The sequence below is a fragment of the Leiobunum rupestre genome, chromosome 10 (genome assembly GCF_980474605.1).
Source record: "Leiobunum rupestre chromosome 10, qqLeiRupe1.1.hap1, whole genome shotgun sequence".
Classification (NCBI taxonomy): Eukaryota; Metazoa; Arthropoda; class Arachnida; order Opiliones; family Sclerosomatidae; genus Leiobunum; species Leiobunum rupestre.
In genome coordinates, this window is record NC_143393.1 from 18,574,706 (window position 1) to 18,596,438 (window position 21,733).

General features: G+C 29.6%; 1 protein-coding gene across 1 annotated transcript in view; it reads left to right on the forward strand.

The window, feature by feature from the left end:
• LOC149924944 (uncharacterized) overlaps nt 1-17,272 on the forward strand; it is a 41,702-nt gene extending 24,430 nt beyond the window's left edge. Inside the window, exon 2 of the mRNA XM_090161677.1 lies at nt 16,904-17,272. Within this exon, the coding sequence (XP_090017803.1) occupies nt 16,904-17,272 (369 nt within the window). The remainder of the gene's footprint in view (nt 1-16,903) is intronic.
• Nucleotides 17,273-21,733: the final 4,461 nt, after the last annotated feature.

Consider the following 21,733-nt stretch of genomic DNA (forward strand, 5'->3'; position numbering starts at 1 on the left):
ATAATTTAAATAACTCTACTGATACAAAATAATTAAGTCAAGTTACGTGAATAAAGTTGGGCAAGGTTAAAATTTCGTTTAATCTTTGTTCAATCAACAGAATGTGAACGAAAATTATTTATATATTTGAAGCTAAGCCTCGGCTCATAACTTGACCAACAAAAGCGTTTGTGTGCGCAATCAAGATAATAAAATAGTTATTTTTAGAAAGTAACGTGGCCTTCTTGTTTTAATGTGGCGCTTACGTCACAGTCTCTTACTTTGACAACCCTGCGAGCGCGCGCTACAGTCGTCAGAGGAAAATACGTTTTTCTAGCGCTCGTGCAAATCGCTCGTGCTAAGAATATGCTAATAAAGCTGTGGCTTGTGACGTAACATTTTAACAAGTTGAGCAAGGCCTGAGAGATGGTCTCAATCTAATCCACACGAATACACGATAACCATTCTTAAATATACGAAATCGCAAAGCCTAGTTATCGTTTAATGGGATAGAGGGCGTTAGTTGTTCAGAATAAACGCTTTTAGAGTTTCCTACGATATGTTTACAAAAAAATCAAACGCTTCTTCTCAATATAATGTAATGAATTACACAATTTATTTTACAATTTGTGTTGAAAAGTAGCATAAGTAACATAATACCAATAAGTACGACAATTATTGTGTTGAAAAGTAGCATAAGTAACATAATACCAATAAGTACGACAATTATTGTGTTGAAAAGTAGCATAAGTAACATAATACCAATAAGTACGACAATTATGAAAATTATAACTATAAGTTTAATTCAGCGCAGAGCCCTCTAGTGTTTAAATATGTCTAAGGAGAATTATAATACTATTAAGGGTGATATTATACTACTCAGTTCGATTACAAGTCCAAGTTGAAAAAAGTTCGATCAGAAAATTAGCATTAAATTTAATAGAAATTAGTGTTATCTGATTTTTTTGTTACTTATGACACTAGTTTTTTAGGTTAAAAAAATGAAAGTTTTGTGGGGCAGATCGGATAGGAAATTAGGGAATATAGTACTTATGATATTAGCATATGAAAATGACACAGAAACTATTTATTTATCCTTGAACTGTGTTTAGACAATTTTTGAAACGGTATACACCTGCTCATAAAAATCAATCAGCCCGTTATATGATTGGTTTCCTAAAACTCTTCCGACATGCAGTGGCGTAACGACAACGTTTGGGCTCCCCACAGGATATCAAAAGGGCCCTTTATATAAAAAAAAACTTTTTTATTGGTTATCAAGCATTAGTACAATTTTCGTGGCGAAAAATTAATTCTTAAGAGGAACGGGCCCCCTATTTTGTGAAAATGTCATGGGCCCCCCGCGGTCGCGGGCTCGGCGGGTCCCTAGTTACGACACTGCCGACATGATTAAAACACGCGCTCCCAACAGTAAAACTAATTAGATTCTTGGAGAGACCTAATTTTAAAATTATATCAATTCAGGATAAAAAGTTTATTTACCTTAAAATTCTTAAAATGAAAACGAAATTCCATAAATTATTAACTCGTCACGTAAGGCTTAAGAGGCTTAGACTCCCCTCCAACTCTGGTTTTCTTAATTTAGTTTTTTTGCCCGCCAAAAAAGTAAACTATACATAAATAACGAACTTTTAATTAAGTTACCTATCGAAATAAAAATCATTATTTGACATATTGACAAGATTCGAGAGCGACAAAAAACTGACACCCTTAACGACCTTATTTGCGCCTTCGAAATTTATTAAAACAGTTTCGAAGGGGTCGGACATTCAGAAAAAAATATCTCGGAGATTTGTAAATTCACTGTATTTTTACAATTTTTCCTTCAATGTGAGTATGGTATTTTTTAAATTTACGGTTTCGTATTTTTTGGGTGATTTTGTCAATTTTTTCTCTTTTATTTTATAATTTTTTTGTAAATTTTTCTTTTGAATTATGTAGATTCATTGATATTTCCTTGAATTTGAGAATTTTTCAAAAATTACACCTTTTGTATTTTAAAAAAAATCAGTTTATGTTTAAAAAATCGACGGATTTGTATTTTTTTGTGGATTGGTTAATTAATTTTTTACTTGGATTTTGTAGATTTGTTAATTTTATTTTGGATTTTTTATATTTAATAAAATCGTAAATTTTTATTTTTATTTTGTATAATTCATAATTATCGTAAATTTTTATTTTTATTTTGTATATTTAATAATTATCGTAAATTTTTATTTTTATTTTGTATATTTAATAATTATCGTAAATTTTTATTTTTATTTTGTATATTTAATAATTATCGTAAATTTGTATTTTTATTTTGTATATTTAATAATTATCGTAAATTTTTATTTTTATTTTGTATATTTAATAATTATCGTAAATTTTTATTTTTATTTTGTATATTTAATAATTATCGTAAATTTTTATTTTTATTTTGTATATTTAATAATTATCGTAAATTTTTATTTTTATTTTGTATATTTAATAATTATCGTAAATTTTTATTTTTATTTTGTATATTTAATAATTATTGTAAATTTTTATTTTTATTTTGTATATTTAATAATTATCGTAAATTTTTATTTTTATTTTGTATATTTAATAATTATCGTAAATTTTTATTTTTATTTTCTATATATTTAAAAATTATCGTAAATTTTGATTTTAATTTTGTATATTTAATAATTATCGTAAATTTTTATTTTTATTTTGTATATTTAATAATTATCGTAAATTTTGATTTCAATTTGGTATATTTAATAATTATCGTTAATTGTTTTGTATATTTAATAATTATCGTAATTTTTTTTGTATATTTGATAATTATCGTTAATTTTTTGTATATTTGATAATTATCGTTAATATTTTTGTATATTTAATAGTTATCGTAAATTGTGATTTTGATTTAGTGGATTTGTTAATTTTATTTATAATTTGGTATATTTAATAATTATCTTTGGGATTTTGTGGATTTGTAAATTTTCATCTTAGATTTTGTATTTATTTCACTTAGATTTTGTATATTTTTCTCTCAGATTTTGTGATATGTAAATAAAAAAAGTACAAATTGCCGTATTTTTCGAAGGATTTTGTATGTTTCTGGGGAATTTTCGGTGAGTGTGAGCGATATTTCTGAATGTGCGACCCCCTCGATAGTTTCCTATCTTTCAATCTATATTTAATTAACATCGAAGCGTTAATTTTTTTTATCTGTTCACATAAAAATTTCACCCTTGAACATAACCTCTTAATGAAAAGTCGTAAATTTTTCAAACGTCGCTCGAAAAAAGCGTAAAAATAATGTATTCAGATAGCATCGGCGATAAAAAAAAACAGTTTCCGAAAACGAAATTGAGTTGGTAAAAATATAAAAGGGGACAGGTGGTAATTATTATTTCACCGTGTTCTTTATTTTGGCCACATTTTTATATAAACCCTTTATTCGTCGCGATATATTGGAATGTGGGTCGGAATTTGGCACCGTGGGGGAGGGGGGGGGGATGTGGCGGTGTGTTTAAAATTTAACGGAACCAAGGGTGTGATTATTGGCACCCGAATCGCGACAGCGGAGGGGAGGGCAGCTATAATTAATTACCCTTTAATTACCTTTTAGAACGTAACACCGATTTACTTTTAATTACAATATAGAATGGTTTTCCTCTTTTCCGAGGAAAATTTTAACTTTAATATTTTATTTTGTAATACTCGACGACAAAAAGTATTTAAGCTAATTATTTGTATTATGTATTTTAATATTCCTTATTAAGATTTCTTGAAAATGATCAATTGGGTGTTGTTTAAAAACTAATCGTTGAATATTTAAATCGCGATTGAATAATCCAAAGTTAATAATTTCAATCTGGATTAAATCCTATTAATCAGAATTGAATCGTTTCCAAAATAATTTCATCATTTCAATCAGAATTGAATCGTTTCCAAAATAATTTCATCATTTCAATCAGAATTGAATCGTTTCCAAAATAATTTCATCATTTCAATCAGAATTGAATCGTTTCCAAAATAATTTAATCATTTCAATCAGAATTGAATCGTTTCCAAAATAATTTAATCATTTCAATCAGAATTGAATCGTTTCCAAAATAATTTCATCATTTCAATCAGAATTGAATCGTTTCAATCAGAATTGAAGCATTTCAATCAGAATATCATGATAAATTATTCATTTAAAAGGTAATTTAATCATTTAAATCATAAATTATTCATCCAGAAGTAAATGAACCGAAGTTATCGAAATAGCGCTCAGAATCGGAGGGCGTTTTCCTTATGAAAATGATGAGAAAATCGAGTCAAATAAAAGCTTTTTTCCACCCCCCGTCTTTTGACGCGATAAATTGCACTTGGGAATTATGGGTATAACTATTTCTATGTATAAAAAATGGTTTCATAAAAACGAAAACGTTTTTATTTCGGTCGCGTGCGGCGAAAATTTAAAATTCGTGACCAAAATGTAACTTCATAAGGAAAACGCCTCCAACATGAGGAGTATAGCAGTCTGATAACTTCGGTTCATTTACTTTTGATTCACCTAAAAGGTATTTTAATCATTTAAAATATAATATAGTCATTTAAAACAAAATGTAATCGTTTAAAACATAATTTAATCATTTAAATCATATTTTAATAAGATCAAAAGTTAATTATTTTTATATCCATATATAATAGTTTTTAAATCAATATATAATAACTTTTATATCAATATAGATTATTTTTTAAATCAATATATAATAATTTAAAATCCATATATAATATTTTTTAAATTAATATAGAATAATTTTTAAATTAATATAGAATAATTTTTAAATTAATATAGAATAATTTTTAAAATCATATATAATATTATTTAAATCAATATGTAATGATTTTTAAATTAATATTTAATAATTTTTAAATCTCGATTAAATAATTTTATCACTATCGTAATCATTTAAGTCATTATTTAATAAAATCAATCAGGGTTTAATATTTCAAATAACTTCAACCACGCTTAAAATTTTAATCAATATTTCATCGATTTAATAGTGCTTTAACCAAGTTTTAATCCGATTTATCTAATTTTTAATCTTTTAAGTGTGTTCTATTAATAATAAAATACACGTCTGGGTGGTTCCTTACTTTGGAATTAAAGGGAAAATTAGAGTACAATAGAAACGTTTTCAGCCAATTTCATCGATTTAATAGTGCTTTAACCAAGTTTTAATCCGATTTATCTAATTTTTAATCTTTTAAGTGTGTTCTATTAATAATAAAATACACGTCTGGGTGGTTCCTTACTTTGGAATTAAAGGGAAAATTAGAGTACAATAGAAACGTTTTCAGCCAATTTGAAATATATCTCGAAATAAAGTTTATACGGTCTAAAGTTATAGAGCATCAAAATTGCTCAGATTTCCATCGGTATGTTAACGGTATTTTTATAAGTCGTGTATCGAAATTGATAACCCCTTCTTAAATGACGCTTTTCCGAGGAACTGAACAATAGGCGAGTATTCTTGGAAAGATATATTAAAGACATTAATCAAGATTTGACCCGTGGAATTGGCGACGCCTTCATCAGAAGTGCTTCGTCGATTTTGCTCCCAGAACCGTCATTTTTCCAAAGATGCCAACTTTTTGGGATATTATTAGCTGCCAGAAAATCGAGATGTAAAATTCCTAGAATGTTTCCATACTATCAACGACTGTTTGATAACTTGTATTAGGCAGTTGAGTATCCTTTTGAAAAATTAGTTGTCTTGTACATAAATTATGAGGGGCGTGGGAACCAGGGGCCAATCATATGCCCCTCCCAAATATTTTACTGATGATGTAATAGTTGATTTTATAAAATAAAAGGTGGTCTTGCCCAACTTGTTAAAATGTTGCTCTTACGTCACAAGACACAGTTTTATTAGTATATTTTGCGCACGAGCGATTTTCGCGCGCTAAAAAAACCTACAATCCTCGCGACTGTAGCGCGTGCTAGTAGGCTTGTGAGAGTAAGAGACTGTGACGTAAGAGCCACATCAAAACAAGAAGGCCACGTTAGATTATAAAAAGAATTACTATTGACGCTTCAATAAAATCTAGGAAGTATTACTACACAGCACGTAGACATGCAAGCTTCTCTTTAAATGATCCTTGTGATTTTGGAAAAGTCAAAAACGACGCGAATATAAATAATAAGTTAAAGTGACGCGTAATGATGTATTTTTAAAAACCTTTGTAGGTGCCAAAGTTAAGTGACGCGACGTGACGCGCGCATGTGGAACCTAAGCATGAGCCATGCTTTCCACTAGTGCTCGTAATGATTCATTTTTAAAAACCTTTGTAGGTGCCAAAGTTAAGTGACGCGGCGTGACGCGCGCATGTGGAACCTAAGCATGAGCCATGCTTTCCACTAGTGTTCGTAGTAGAAGGAAAGTGAGGGCGAGACGCCACTCCCGGGTTCGGGTTTGGGTTCGGGATCGAAATCCGGGATTTAAGGGATGAAATGGGGGTAAAATCATCGAAAAGTCAATGTATTTAGGGTATTTCTCGCGACGATTTGTTTTCCCGTATATCAACATATTGTGTCCAGGCCAGCTTGTTCATTTATCTCTGCTTATCGCGAAAGACACTTGAACGTATATCTTATCGCGTTTTATCGTACGGAATAAGTTGAAATGATGTAAAAATTGATAACCTAGGCGGCGCGTGCGCAGATTCCCCGGGAGGCGCGGTTAATTTGAATTTAAGAGTGTTTTGACGTCATGGAATATTTGTTGTTAAAGTAGAATGGAAATATTTTTAAACTTCATTTTAATAGCATTAACGCGTAAGTAGTACTTAAATATGCTTAACACTTGAACCTATCTCACGAGTATTTCAAACGAATATTTTAAGTATGAGAAACGTATTGTTCTCAAATGATACTTGAATATACTATAAAAGAGGTTGTATAGCGTTGTAGGAGGTCATTCCACGGTTAACTGCGGTAGCTATATTCAAGATGCCTAAAGCCCAACATTTAAATTCAAATTATAACGAATTGAAAGTTTGAAGAAAATATTAATTTAGTTTGTAAATGAAATCCTTTTATAGTACTCTGAAGGGCTCTTAATACGTTTTGAACTTCCAAAATAAATTAATGTACTAAGTTACGTTTAAAAGAACCTTTTGTAACAATTCCAATATATAAAACCGTGATAAATAGTAAAACCCACTTATTTTTCAATTAATACATTTCAGATACACAAATTAATTAAATAAAAGTATTTAAATAAGAATTGCTTCACTAAATTATGCATTTGTACTTTAAATAATACCTGATTTTGAAATTATATTAGAATAATTATATTGTTAAACTTCTTTCATTTTTAAAAATGTAGTGGAAAATGAAAGATATTTTAATTAAAACATTTCTTAATTTCTTTATTACCTAAAAATATTTACAATATTTACAAATTTTTATATTGTTTAACTTCTTTCATTTTTAAAAATGTAATTGCTTGACTTAAATAAAGCGTGAAAATTATTAGTTTCAAATGATATTTACAAATCTTATCAACTCTAAAGTCCATTTTTCAGGTATTAGTAAGTATTTCATACAAACTAACTTCTAAAATATGGATTTAGTTCGTAAATAAAATTCTTTTAAATTACTTTGAAGGACTCTTTATACGTTTTGAACTTGAATAATATTAAAAACAATAATCTAAGATACCCTTTAAAGTTAAATTCCTTTAGTTTATCAGTAAAACCACTTACTTTAAGTATTTTTTAATCCGTTCGGTCTAATAGTAGATTACGCACCTATAATCCATGATGTTTTCATTTAAATTCAAATTATAACGAATTGAAAGTTTGAAGAAAATATTAATTTAGTTTGTAAATGAAATCCTTTTATAGTACTCTGAAGGGCTCTTAATACGTTTTGAACTTCCAAAATAAATAAATGTACTAAGTTACGTTTAAAAGAACCTTTTGTAACAATTCCAATATATAAAACCGTGATAAATAGTAAAACCCACTTATTTTTCAATTAATACATTTCAGATACACAAATTAATTAAATAAAAGTATTTAAATAAGAATTGCTTCACTAAATTATGCATTTGTACTTTAAATAATACCTGATTTTGAAATTATATTAGAATAATTATATTGTTAAACTTCTTTCATTTTTAAAAATGTAGTGGAAAATGAAAGATATTTTAATTAAAACATTTCTTAATTTCTTTATTACCTAAAAATATTTACAATATTTACAAATTTTTATATTGTTTAACTTCTTTCATTTTTAAAAATGTAATTGCTTGACTTAAATAAAGCGTGAAAATTATTAGTTTCAAATGATATTTACAAATCTTATCAACTCTAAAGTCCATTTTTCAGGTATTAGTAAGTATTTCATACAAACTAACTTCTAAAATATGGATTTAGTTCGTAAATAAAATTCTTTTAAATTACTTTGAAGGACTCTTTATACGTTTTGAACTTGAATAATATTAAAAACAATAATCTAAGATACCCTTTAAAGTTAAATTCCTTTAGTTTATCAGTAAAACCACTTACTTTAAGTATTTTTTAATCCGTTCGGTCTAATAGTAGATTACGCACCTATAATCCATGATGTTTTCATTTAAATTCAAATTATAACGAATTGAAAGTTTGAAGAAAATATTAATTTAGTTTGTAAATGAAATCCTTTTATAGTACTCTGAAGGGCTCTTAATACGTTTTGAACTTCCAAAATAAATTAATGTACTAAGTTACGTTTAAAAGAACCTTTTGTAACAATTCCAATATATAAAACCGTGATAAATAGTAAAACCCACTTATTTTTCAATTAATACATTTCAGATACACAAATTAATTAAATAAAAGTATTTAAATAAGAATTGCTTCACTAAATTATGCATTTGTACTTTAAATAATACCTGATTTTGAAATTATATTAGAATAATTATATTGTTAAACTTCTTTCATTTTTAAAAATGTAGTGGAAAATGAAAGATATTTTAATTAAAACATTTCTTAATTTCTTTATTACCTAAAAATATTTACAATATTTACAAATTTTTATATTGTTTAACTTCTTTCATTTTTAAAAATGTAATTGCTTGACTTAAATAAAGCGTGAAAATTATTAGTTTCAAATGATATTTACAAATCTTATCAACTCTAAAGTCCATTTTTCAGGTATTAGTAAGTATTTCATACAAACTAACTTCTAAAATATGGATTTAGTTCGTAAATAAAATTCTTTTAAATTACTTTGAAGGACTCTTTATACGTTTTGAACTTGAATAATATTAAAAACAATAATCTAAGATACCCTTTAAAGTTAAATTCCTTTAGTTTATCAGTAAAACCACTTACTTTAAGTATTTTTTAATCCGTTCGGTCTAATAGTAGATTACGCACCTATAATCCATGATGTTTTCATTTAAATTCAAATTATAACGAATTGAAAGTTTGAAGAAAATATTAATTTAGTTTGTAAATGAAATCCTTTTATAGTACTCTGAAGGGCTCTTAATACGTTTTGAACTTCCAAAATAAATAAATGTACTAAGTTACGTTTAAAAGAACCTTTTGTAACAATTCCAATATATAAAACCGTGATAAATAGTAAAACCCACTTATTTTTCAATTAATACATTTCAGATACACAAATTAATTAAATAAAAGTATTTAAATAAGAATTGCTTCACTAAATTATGCATTTGTACTTTAAATAATACCTGATTTTGAAATTATATTAGAATAATTATATTGTTAAACTTCTTTCATTTTTAAAAATGTAGTGGAAAATGAAAGATATTTTAATTAAAACATTTCTTAATTTCTTTATTACCTAAAAATATTTACAATATTTACAAATTTTTATATTGTTTAACTTCTTTCATTTTTAAAAATGTAATTGCTTGACTTAAATAAAGCGTGAAAATTATTAGTTTCAAATGATATTTACAAATCTTATCAACTCTAAAGTCCATTTTTCAGGTATTAGTAAGTTATTCATACAAACTAACTTCTAAAATATGGATTTAGTTCGTAAATAAAATTCTTTTAAATTACTTTGAAGGACTCTTTATACGTTTTGAACTTGAACAATATTAAAAACAATAATCTAAGATACCCTTTAAAGTTAAATTCCTTTAGTTTATCAGTAAAACCACTTACTTTAAGTATTTTTTAATCCGTTCGGTCTAATAGTAGATTACGCACCTATAATCCATGATGTTTTCATTTAAATTCAAATTATAACGAATTGAAAGTTTGAAGAAAATATTAATTTAGTTTGTAAATGAAATCCTTTTATAGTACTCTGAAGGGCTCTTAATACGTTTTGAACTTCCAAAATAAATTAATGTACTAAGTTACGTTTAAAAGAACCTTTTGTAACAATTCCAATATATAAAACCGTGATAAATAGTAAAACCCACTTATTTTTCAATTAATACATTTCAGATACACAAATTAATTAAATAAAAGTATTTAAATAAGAATTGCTTCACTAAATTATGCATTTGTACTTTAAATAATACCTGATTTTGAAATTATATTAGAATAATTATATTGTTAAACTTCTTTCATTTTTAAAACTACCTTTTTACATTTTATAGTATTTCTTTATCTATATTTGTGTATCGGAAATGTATTTTAACGTATCGAACGTAGAGTAAATTTTTTTTATATTTTCTTTATATATTTGCGTATCAGAGTTGTGTGTTGTCGTATTAAAAGAAGAAAAAGGAACTTTTCATAGTGTTATTCTACCTATTTACATATCGGAAATGTATTTATATTTTACCGTATTTAAAATATAGGTAATTGTTTTTATTGGCTTGACTTAAATAAAGCGTGAAAGTTATTAGTTTCAAAATGATATTTACAAATCTTATCCACACAAATTTAATTTAATTTTAATTTTAGTGTTTTATAGTATCTTTCTGCCTATATTTGTGTATAAGAATTATATTTTACCGTATTTAAATAGTAATAAAAGCGAATTGAAAGTTTGAAGAAAATATGAATTAAGTTCGTAAATAAAATCCTTTTATAGTACTTTGAAGGACTCTTAATACGTTTTCAACTTGAATAAAATTAAAAACAATAATCTAAGATACCCTTTAAAGTTAAATTCCTTTAGAGTTTATCAATAAAACCACTTTAAGTATTTTTCAATCCTTATACCTATATTGACATATTGGAATTGTTACAAAAGGTTCTTTTAAACGTAACTTAGTACACTAATTAAGTATTTTTAATTTACCGTTATTAAAATATAGGTAAGTGGTTTTTATCTTATTTTATACCTACGGAAGGGATAAATAAATTATAGCAATAAATTTTTGGAGTTTGGAGATGAGTGGAAAAAAAAATAAGGCTCTTCGTTTTTCCAACTGCTTTTCTGATGTACCCAAAAATGGACCAAAATAGACCAAAAGTACCCTTAAAACGACCAAAGTCACCATTTTCGGCCCTATGTACCCCATTTCGGACCAAAAGTACCCCAAACTGGACCTATTAGCTTTATTGTAATGTTAAACTCCCATAGAGATTCCCCTAAAAGAAAAAAACTTGCGGTCCAATTTTGGGTACATGAATTATTTCGGAGAGGGAATCCATGTTTTAAATTCAAATTAACCGCGCGCCCGGGCAATCCGCGCCTCCCAGGTAATCCGCGCACGCGCGCGCTATCTTCCTGCCTAGGTTATTAATCATACAACTTACATAATTTCCACTTATTTCGTACGATAAAACGCGATCGAGATATTCGTTTTAAGAAATACTCGTGAGATTGGTTCAAGTGTCAAGCATACTACAATGATATTAAAATGAAGTTTAAAAATATTTCCATTCTACTTTAACAACGAATATTCCATGACGTCAAAACACTCTTAAATTCAAATTAACCGCGTCCCCCGGGGTAATCTGCGCACGCGTCGCCTAGGTTATCAATTTTTACATCATTTCAACTTATTCCGTACGATAAAACTTGATAAGATATACGTTGAAGTATCTTTCGAGATAAGCGTAGATAAATGAACAAGTTGGCCTGGACATAATATGTTGATATATGAGAAAACATATCGTCGCGAGAAATACCCTAAATACATTGACTTTTTGACGATTTTACCCCCATTTCATCCCTTAAATCCCGGATTTCGATCCCGAACCCAAACCCGAACCCGGGAGTGGCGTCTCGCCCTCACTTTCCTTCTACTGTTCGTAATGAGTCATTTTTAAAAACCTTTGTAGGTGCCAAAGTTAAGTGACGCGGCGTGACGCGCGCATGTGGAACCTAAGCATGAGCCATGCTTTCAACTAGTGCTCGTAATGATTCATTTTTAAAAACCTTTGTAGGTGCCAAAGTTAAGTGACGCGGCGTGACCAGCGCTAGTGGAACCTAAGCATGAGCCATGCTTTCCACTAGTGCTCGTAATGATTCATTTTTAAAAACCTTTGTAGGTGCCAAAGTTAAGTGACGCGGCGTGACGCGCGCATGTGGAACCTAAGCATGAGCCATGCTTTCCACTAGTGCTCGTAATGATTCATTTTTAAAAACCTTTGTAGGTGCCAAAGTTAAGTGACGCGGCGTGACGCGCGCATGTGGAACCTAAGCATGAGCCATGCTTTCCACTAGTGTTCGTAATGATTCATTTTTAAAAACCTTTGTAGGTGCCAAAGTTAAGTGACGAGGCGTGACGCGCGCATGTGGAACCTAAGCATGAGCCATGCTTTCCACTAGTGCTCGTAATGATTCATTTTTAAAAACCTTTGTAGGTGCCAAAGTTAAGTGACGCGGCGTGACGCGCGCATGTGGAACCTAAGCATGAGCCATGCTTTCAACTAGTGCTCGTAATGATTCATTTTTAAAAACCTTTGTAGGTGCCAAAGTTAAGTGACGCGGCGTGACCAGCGCTAGTGGAACCTAAGCATGAGCCATGCTTTCCACTAGTGCTCGTAATGATTCATTTTTAAAAACCTTTGTAGGTGCCAAAGTTAAGTGACGCGGCGTGACGCGCGCATGTGGAACCTAAGCATGAGCCATGCTTTCCACTAGTGCTCGTAATTATTCATTTTTAAAAACCTTTGTAGGTGCCAAAGTTAAGTGACGCGGCGTGACGCGCGCTAGTGGAACCTAAGCATGAGCCATGCTTTCCACTAGTGTTCGTAATGATTCATTTTTAAAAACCTTTGTAGGTGCCAAAGTTAAGTGACGCGGCGTGACGCGCGCTAGTGGAACCTAAGCATGAGCCATGCTTTCCACTAGTGCTCGTAATGATTCATTTTTAAAAACCTTTGTAGGTGACAAAGTTAAGTGACGCGGCGTGACGCGCGCTAGTGGAACCTAAGCTTGAGCCATGCTTTCCACTAGTGCTCGTAATGATTCATTTTTAAAAACCTTTGTAGGTGCCAAAGTTAAGTGACGCGGCGTGACGCGCGCTAGTGGAACCTAAGCATGAGCCATGCTTTCCACTAGTGCTCGTAATGATTCATTTTTAAAAACCTTTGTAGGTGCCAAAGTTAAGTGACGCGGCGTGACGCGCGCTAGTGGAGCCTAAGCATTAGGAATAACCGATTTCGTTTTTGCGTCAACGCTCGCCATTGCGCTGTTTTTATTTTGTAAAGTTAAAGAGCCACACCGGCGTTTGAAAAATTCAGCCCGAATTTAGCACGTCGTAGCAAACACGAGCAATCCTATTCTGGAAACACGTCATATTCAAACGCCGGTGTGGCCCTTTAAAACGAAAAAAATGCGTTTCTCCAGTTGACTTACACTTGTTAGTTTGACTTGGGTAAGAATTTTAGTGTTTTTTAGCTAGCCAAGATAATCTTGTATTTAGTATCTAATTATTCCTAAGAATATTGGTCAGAAGAGATTTTAGACACCACCCTTGTATAGTTTGTAGCGAAAGTTCGTCTGCTTTCGACACTAGCAAAGCTAGAGGGGAGCGGAGGGTGCGGGCGGCAGCGAGAGGAGCCGGGTTCGATACCAGCTTGTGGCATTGTATGATAACTCGGAACAATTACTCCTCCCGCGTTGAGTTTTCCAGTTCTCTCCATACTGGTTTAAGGGGGTTTCCCCTGAGCTCTTCGGTTTCCTCTTCCGTAGAAACTTGTTGAGGATAACGGTAATAGTTAGTGTAGGGAGCTGTGGTCATGAAGGGCTTGCCACCACACTCCTACGCATTGTAACCCGGCCACCTGAATTAATGAATTTCAAAGTCACTTAATGACTTAGGTCTAAGGTGGTGCTTTGGGTATTACCTAGCCGATTATTATTATTAAATACAATTTCAATAAAATTTAAGAAATAAATAAAAAAATTAAGTTTATTTTGATTACCGATATTACTCTACGATATGCCATTTTTGTTATAGCTGGGTGCAAAAGTAAATATGCTTCGTATTAACAAACTAGCATGTTACAGTGTTGCCCGTCGTGTTTTGTTGAAAATGGAGATTTTCACGTATTGGTGCGAATCAAAATCTTTATATTTACAAATAATTCTAATATAAAAATAGTAAATAATACATAATGAACTAGAGTAATACCCATCTTAGACCCAAGTCAGCTAGCGTATTTTATCGCGTAGGAGGGTGGTGGCATGTCAACGAAGGACAGTAGATACAGGGACGAGAAAGCAGGATCAAAAATTTCGATTTTAAACGTCTTCATATTCACGGGGAGTTAGATGTAAACAAACCGCGGCCATTGTTAAGACGTGGTTCACCATGGACAGTATTATTGTAGTTAGTTTTTACCATTTTGATGTTAAATTGAAAATAAAACTACGAGCGTAAATAAAAAAATGCCCATTTGTTTTGAACACTTAAGCCTCGTCAAGAACCGCTAAAACTAGGTGACCACCATTTTTTTTGTTTACAACAGCTAACTACACCGAAGAACTCGAGGGAAAAACCCCTTTTTAATAATAATAATAATCAGCTAGGCTAATACCCAAGGCACCACCTAAGTCATCAAAAACTACGTCTCTTCTGGCTGCTAGGCGAAAATGATAACCACCCCGTCACCACATTCCATAATTACAAACCATCCCGTCACAACATTCCATAATTCCAAACTTGTTGATTAAAATATTTTTTTTTTATATTAGTTAAAGGCTGCTCATTTTGTGAGGCTAGTGTATAAATGACTACCATTATTATAATGAGTTTATAATAGTAAATTTTAAGTTTCGATTCATCCGTTAAACACTATTTCGCCAAAGGCTTACTTCATATTTACTTCAATTACCTTAAGCTTCGGCTGATCTATATAAAAGGCTGTCGGTGGCTAGGGCACCGTTACCTGGCAGTTCTAAAGACTAGCGAACACTATTCAGTCCTTCTTAGACATTATCTATACGGTCATAGGCGAAACAGATTTTTATTAAAAAAAAGTTGGCATAATAGCAAGTGCCATACTTATATATTATTTTTACTTATGATAAAAGAGCTTCCCTCTAAATGTTTGTTTCTTCGTAAGCCATTTTTGAATTGGTTTATTCTTATACAGAACTGTCGTGATGGAGAGTAGTAATTTTAAACGGTGTATTTCGCAACATCTTGTTCCACCAGGGGCGTTAGTGTAGACCCGTTTTTTTAAAGGAACTTCTTAAAGAGTTGAGATTGTAAACAAAAAAGAAAAAAGAACAAGCTTGCAGCGAATGTTATCCACCTGGCTAAGATCGGTGTAAATGCGAACTGACTAGAAGTTAATTTCTTTGAACTTCGCGTAACCAATACATGGACATTTTGTACGTTTTTAAATTAAAATCCATCTTGTTAGCGTATCGAGATATCGCTGGTAATTATAGAGGACTCTTTATAGCTGATATAGAATACCATAAGTAACTTATTAAACGATAAGTATGACAAGTCCTCACCGAAAGCTTTTACTTGTCTTTGGAGCTTACAGGTAACGGTGCAGGAAAAATTTGTGCCTCTGGCATTTTTTACGGAGCAGCCAAGATTTATTACTATGAAATAATGATTAGTTTTTATATCAAATAAGGCAAAATAATAATGAACATTCAATGGACTATTTTAAACAACAAATTTACTTTTGAAAACAGTGGACTATTTTAAGCAACAATTTTTTTTTGAAAACAGTACGATCGTTTCTGAAGGTACCAGTTTTCTAATTTCGGACCTATAAGTGTTTTAGGTAGTAATTTTTCTTGCTCCAATTTCTCAAACTCAAAACGGTTGCCTATTTTAGTCATACTTACTTTTGAACGTTACTTATGACTATACGCGATACAGTTTCTCTCATTTACAATTTTTGTACATTACGTTTAAGAAAAACAGTCATTAAAAAGCTTTTTTTTGTGTAATACAAATTTCGTCCCCCTCAAAGGGAAATTTCAATAGCGTTCAATACATTCCTTAATTTACTATATTTGTTATTTATATCGTTAATGATCTTCTCGGGCCAGTATTTAATTCTCCGTCAATTTAGAGTTGTTTAATTACTGCCGCCATCATTAATAGAAATCTGGAGATTTTGATTTGATAGAAACCCGAATTATCCTTTTCCCTAATGGCATATGCTAATGAAATGGGACACACGTAACAGAAAAAAAGGCATTCAACACTAAACGACATTTTTTTATCTGTATTCATTTGAGCTAAATATTCCTAATTTTTAACGAATTATTTTGGAATAATACTTTTATTTGTATCTGAGCAAGAATGTATTTATTTCTATCAAGAAGGTATTTAGGTTAACAGAGAACATGTAGCAGCAACTCGGCTGTCTCGTGGCTAAACCTAGTAAATGGAAATTTGGAAAATCCTTGTAAATGCCAATTTAGAAGAAACTAATAAATGTCAATTTGGAAAAACCTTGTAAATGCCAATTTGGAAGAACCTAGTTAATGTAATTTTGTAAAAACCTTGTAAATGCCAATTTGGAAAAGCTTGTAAATATCAATTTGGAAAACCTTGTAAATGACAATTTGGAAAACCTTGTAAATGCCAATTTGGAAAAGCTTGTAAATGTCAATTTGGAAAAGCTTGTAAATGTCAATTTGGAAAAGCTTGTAAATGCCAATTTGGAAAAGCTTGTAAATGTCAATTTGGAAAAGCTTGTAAATGCCAATTTGGAAAAGCTTTTAAATATCAATTTGGAAAACCTTGTAAATGCCAATTTGGGAAAGCTTGTAAATGTCAATTTGGAAAAGCTTGTAAATGTCAATTTGGAAAACCTTGTAAATATAAATTTGGAAAATCTTGTAAATGCCAATTTGGAAGAACCTTGTAAATACCAATTTGGAAGAACCTTGTAAATACCAATTTGGAAAATCTTTGTAATTGTCAATTTGGAAAAACCTTGTAAATGCCAATTTAGAAGAACCTAATAAATTTCAATTTGGAAAAACCTTGTAAATGCCAATTTAGAACAACCTAATAAATTTCAATTTGGAAAAACCTTGTAAATGCCAATTAGGAAGAGCCTAATAAATGCCAATTTGGAAAAGCTTGTAAATTTGAATTGGTAAAAACCTTGTAAATGCCAATCTGTAAGTAACTTGTAAATGCCAATTTGTAAGTACCTTGTAGTACAAAAGTCTCCGCGTGCTAACTCGCCAGGCCATGTCTCGTCCGATCAACGACTAGCCAAGCTTCGTCTTTTACCGCTTTCCGTTTGTAGGGCCGTTTGCGAATTGGTTACGCTGCTGAAATTGACCAGGTCAACGACATTCAATCTCAGCGACTTTATGACCTTTAGTACTCGGCAGTCTTGCCCGACGTACTATCTAAAGTTTGCCAGATGCTTGGCTTTGGATAATTCCTTTTTCTTTCGGTGTGCTGGGACCTGGAACTCGTTACCCACCGACATAAGAGAGTAGGCCACTCAGCTTTCTATTCCTCAATTATAAAAATTTCTTCTCGGCTTTTGGGTCTCTCAAAATTCTTAATTTTTTTTGTAGATAAAATTTTTGTAGCGTTTTCTAATAATAATTGTACTTTTATATGTTTGTATTGTCTTGGTAACCACCACGTATAGGCTTTGCCTCAGTGGTTGCCAGCAAAGTTGATTTGCAAAATAAATATTATTATTATTATTATTATTATTATTTGTAAGTACCTTGTAAATGCCAATTTGTAAGTACCTTGTGAATGCCAATTTGTAAGTACCTTGTAAATGCCAATTTGTAAGTACCTTGTAAATGCCAATTTGTAAGTACCTTGTAAATGCCAATTTGTTAGTACCTTGTAAATGCCAATATGTAAGTACCTTGTAAATGCCAATATGTAAGTACCTTGTAAATGCCAATTCGGAAAATATGGAGCTAGTATTAAATTAAAGAATAAATGTGAATTGTACACGTGCTGTAAGAATTACAGCCCCCTAACATAATTCTTCGTTACCATAAAAACTAATGTAAATAAAAATAAAAATTATTTATCTTAAATTTAAAAAGTGGGCGTTTACTAGGTTTTTTTCATGGAACAGTCAAACTATAGACTCTGTTTCATGAACCAAAGAACACGCTGTATTTAAATTAGTTTCGTTTCGAAAAGAGATATTAATTTCAGTGATTTCTTTGAGAACTTGAGATGCCCTTTGGGCAGACTTAGCAGCTGCTCGACCTCAGGCATTATCTTTATAAGAAAATTCAGTTTAGTTAAACCCCTTTAGGGATATAATATATTTTTTGGGTAAATCTGTCGAAGGGAAATGTAATCTAATCAAGCTCACCTCCTTTCACGTATAGTTATTATTTTCTCCCATTTATCAACTTTATTATACATTATATATTTTAATAAAGATTGAATGGATTTTTTTTCAATGTAGTTTATTTCCTCGAGTCTGGTCCGCCGAATAATGTTAGGCCTGTCACGCGTAAATACGAATATACTACCTATAGTCTTGATTTTATCATTCGTTGTAGCGTAAGTAACTTAATAGTTATAAGTATGAAACAGAAAGATTTATGTAAATGATACTTTTATACAAAGGGATTACCTAATAATAATACGTTATAATAGTCAATTTTACGTTTCAATTCATCATTTCATTATAGTTTTTTGATAGATTTATTTTTTCTAATGAAAGCTATTCAATTTTCATTAAACCTTGGTTCAATTTTCGCTAAGCCTTGGTTGATCCGTAACAAGGGATGTAAGTCATCGTTCCAAAGACTAGTGACAAATCGAGGACATTGCACAGTTGACAGTTTATGATTTATATAGACGTTGGCCAAATAAAATATTACTAAAAATAATTATCGTTGGAAGAATAGGAGGGATCATACTTATCACTGTTTCGTTACTTTTGGTTGCAGTTAGGTTTGTGGGCCTTCGCTGGAGCGATGCCCCCAGCGCCGGATTAGTTCAATTAAGAAGGTTAAATAAATTCGACTACTATGTGATTAGCCGGACCGTCAGCACGATATTTGAAAAGTATATATTAAGTAATTGATGGGGATTTCATTCATAACGATTAGCTACTTTTAAAAAAATTAAATGATTATTTGATATAGCTTATTAACTAAACCTGTATTCATTTCTCGTTTTCGCAAATTCAACCAGCGCATTTCGTTGGAAAAAGGATAAACAGGACAAATAATATTTTAATTTAATTATTTTTGATATTTGAAAATATTTAATTATAAACTCTCAAATTAAGTATTTTATTAATTATACTACCAATTCTAATTACTGTTAGATGCACCACGAGATATGAAATTAAAATATTGCGGGAAGAAATACCAAACTTTTCTTCTGGTTAAAATTGATTGCTTGACAAAATAAAGGAACGCGTAAACAACATGATATTTCAAAACGTTCGGGTGCTACTTCCTAAACTAATATTAAGAAATAATCTACTCACTGCTGAACATAATTTGAAATAAATAATGTAATGAAACTAAGTGAAATTCTATAAAATGAAATGATTTTCAATAAAATGAAATGAAATGAAATTCAATAAAATGAAATGAAATGAAATTCAATAAAATGAAATGAAATGAAATTCAATAAAATGAAATGAAATGAAATTCAATAAAATAAAATGAAGTGAAATGAAATTCAATAAAATGAAATGAAATGAAATTCAATAAAATGAAATGATATTCAATAAAATGAAATGAAATGAAATTCAATAAAATGAAATGAAATGAAGTTCAATAAAATGAAATGAAATTCAATAAAATGAAATGAAATTCAATAAAATGAAATGAAATGATATTCAATAAAATGAAATGAAATGAAATTCAATAAAATGAAATGAAATGAAATTCAATAAAATGAAATGAAATGAAATTCAATAAAATGAAATGAAATGAAATTCAATAAAATGAAATGAAATGAAATTCAATAAAATGAAATGAAATGAAATTCAATAAAATGAAATGAAATGAAATTCAATAAAATGAAATGAAATGAAATTCAATAAAATGAAATGAAATTCAATAAAATGAAATGAAATGAAATTCAATAAAATGAAATGAAATTCAATAAAATGAAATGAAATTCAATAAAATGAAATGAAATTCAATAAAATGAAATGAAATTCAATAGTATGAAATTAAATTCAATAAAATGAAATGAAATTCAATAGTATGAAATTAAATTCAATAAAATGAAATGAAATTCAATAGTATGAAATTAAAATCAATAAAATGAAATGAAATTCAATAGTATGAAATTAAATTCAATAAAATGAAATGAAATTCAAAAAATGAAATGAAATTCAATAGTATGAAATTAAATTCAATAAAATGAAATGAAATTCAATAGTATGAAATGAAAATCAATAAAATGAAATGAAATTCAATAGTATGAAATTAAATTCAATAAAATGAAATGAAATTCAATAAAATGAAATTAAATTCAATAAAATGAAATTCAATAAAATGAATTCCATCAAATGAAGTGAAATTCAATTAAATGAATTCCATCAAATGATATGAAATTCAATTAAATGAATTCCATCAAATGAAGTGAAATTCAATGAAATGAACTTCCATCAAATAAAGTGAAATTCAATGAAATGAACTTCAATAAAATGAAATGAAATTCAATAGTATGAAATTAAATTCAATAAAATGAAATTAAATTCAATAAAATGAAATGAAAATCAATAAAATGAAATGAAATTCAATAGTATGAAATTAAATTCAATGAAATGAACTTCCATCAAATAAAGTGAAATTCAATGAAATGAACTTCCATCAAATGAAGTGAAATTCAATGAAATGAACTTCCATCAAATAAAGTGAAATTCAATGAAATGAACTTCCATCAAATGAAGTGAAATTCAATGAAATGAACTTCCATAAAATGAAGTGAAATTCAATGAAATGAACTTACATCAAATGAAGTGAAATTCAATGAAATGAACTTCCATCAAATGAAGTGAAATTCAATGAAATGAACTTCCATGAAATGAAATAAAACTTAAAAATAATTGTTAAAACCGTCTTCTGTAAAAGAGGTAACATAATTTCATGTTAATAGCCTCTAGAAATATGAATACAGCGAAATATAATAGTATGAAAACGATTGCCCCTTTTGGGAGATTTGGGGTTAGCATTAATCCCTGCATTAACCATATTAAAATACATTGTGTATTTATACATTTTTTAATAATAAATTTACCTTTATTCTATCTGTGCTATAATTGATATCTTTCTAAGGTTGAAATTTTTCTATCATGAAAACTCGAAAAAAATTTGATGTTTTTGTACGAACTTAATTAGTTATATCAATGGTAAAGTTTAACTTCATTTAAACCATTT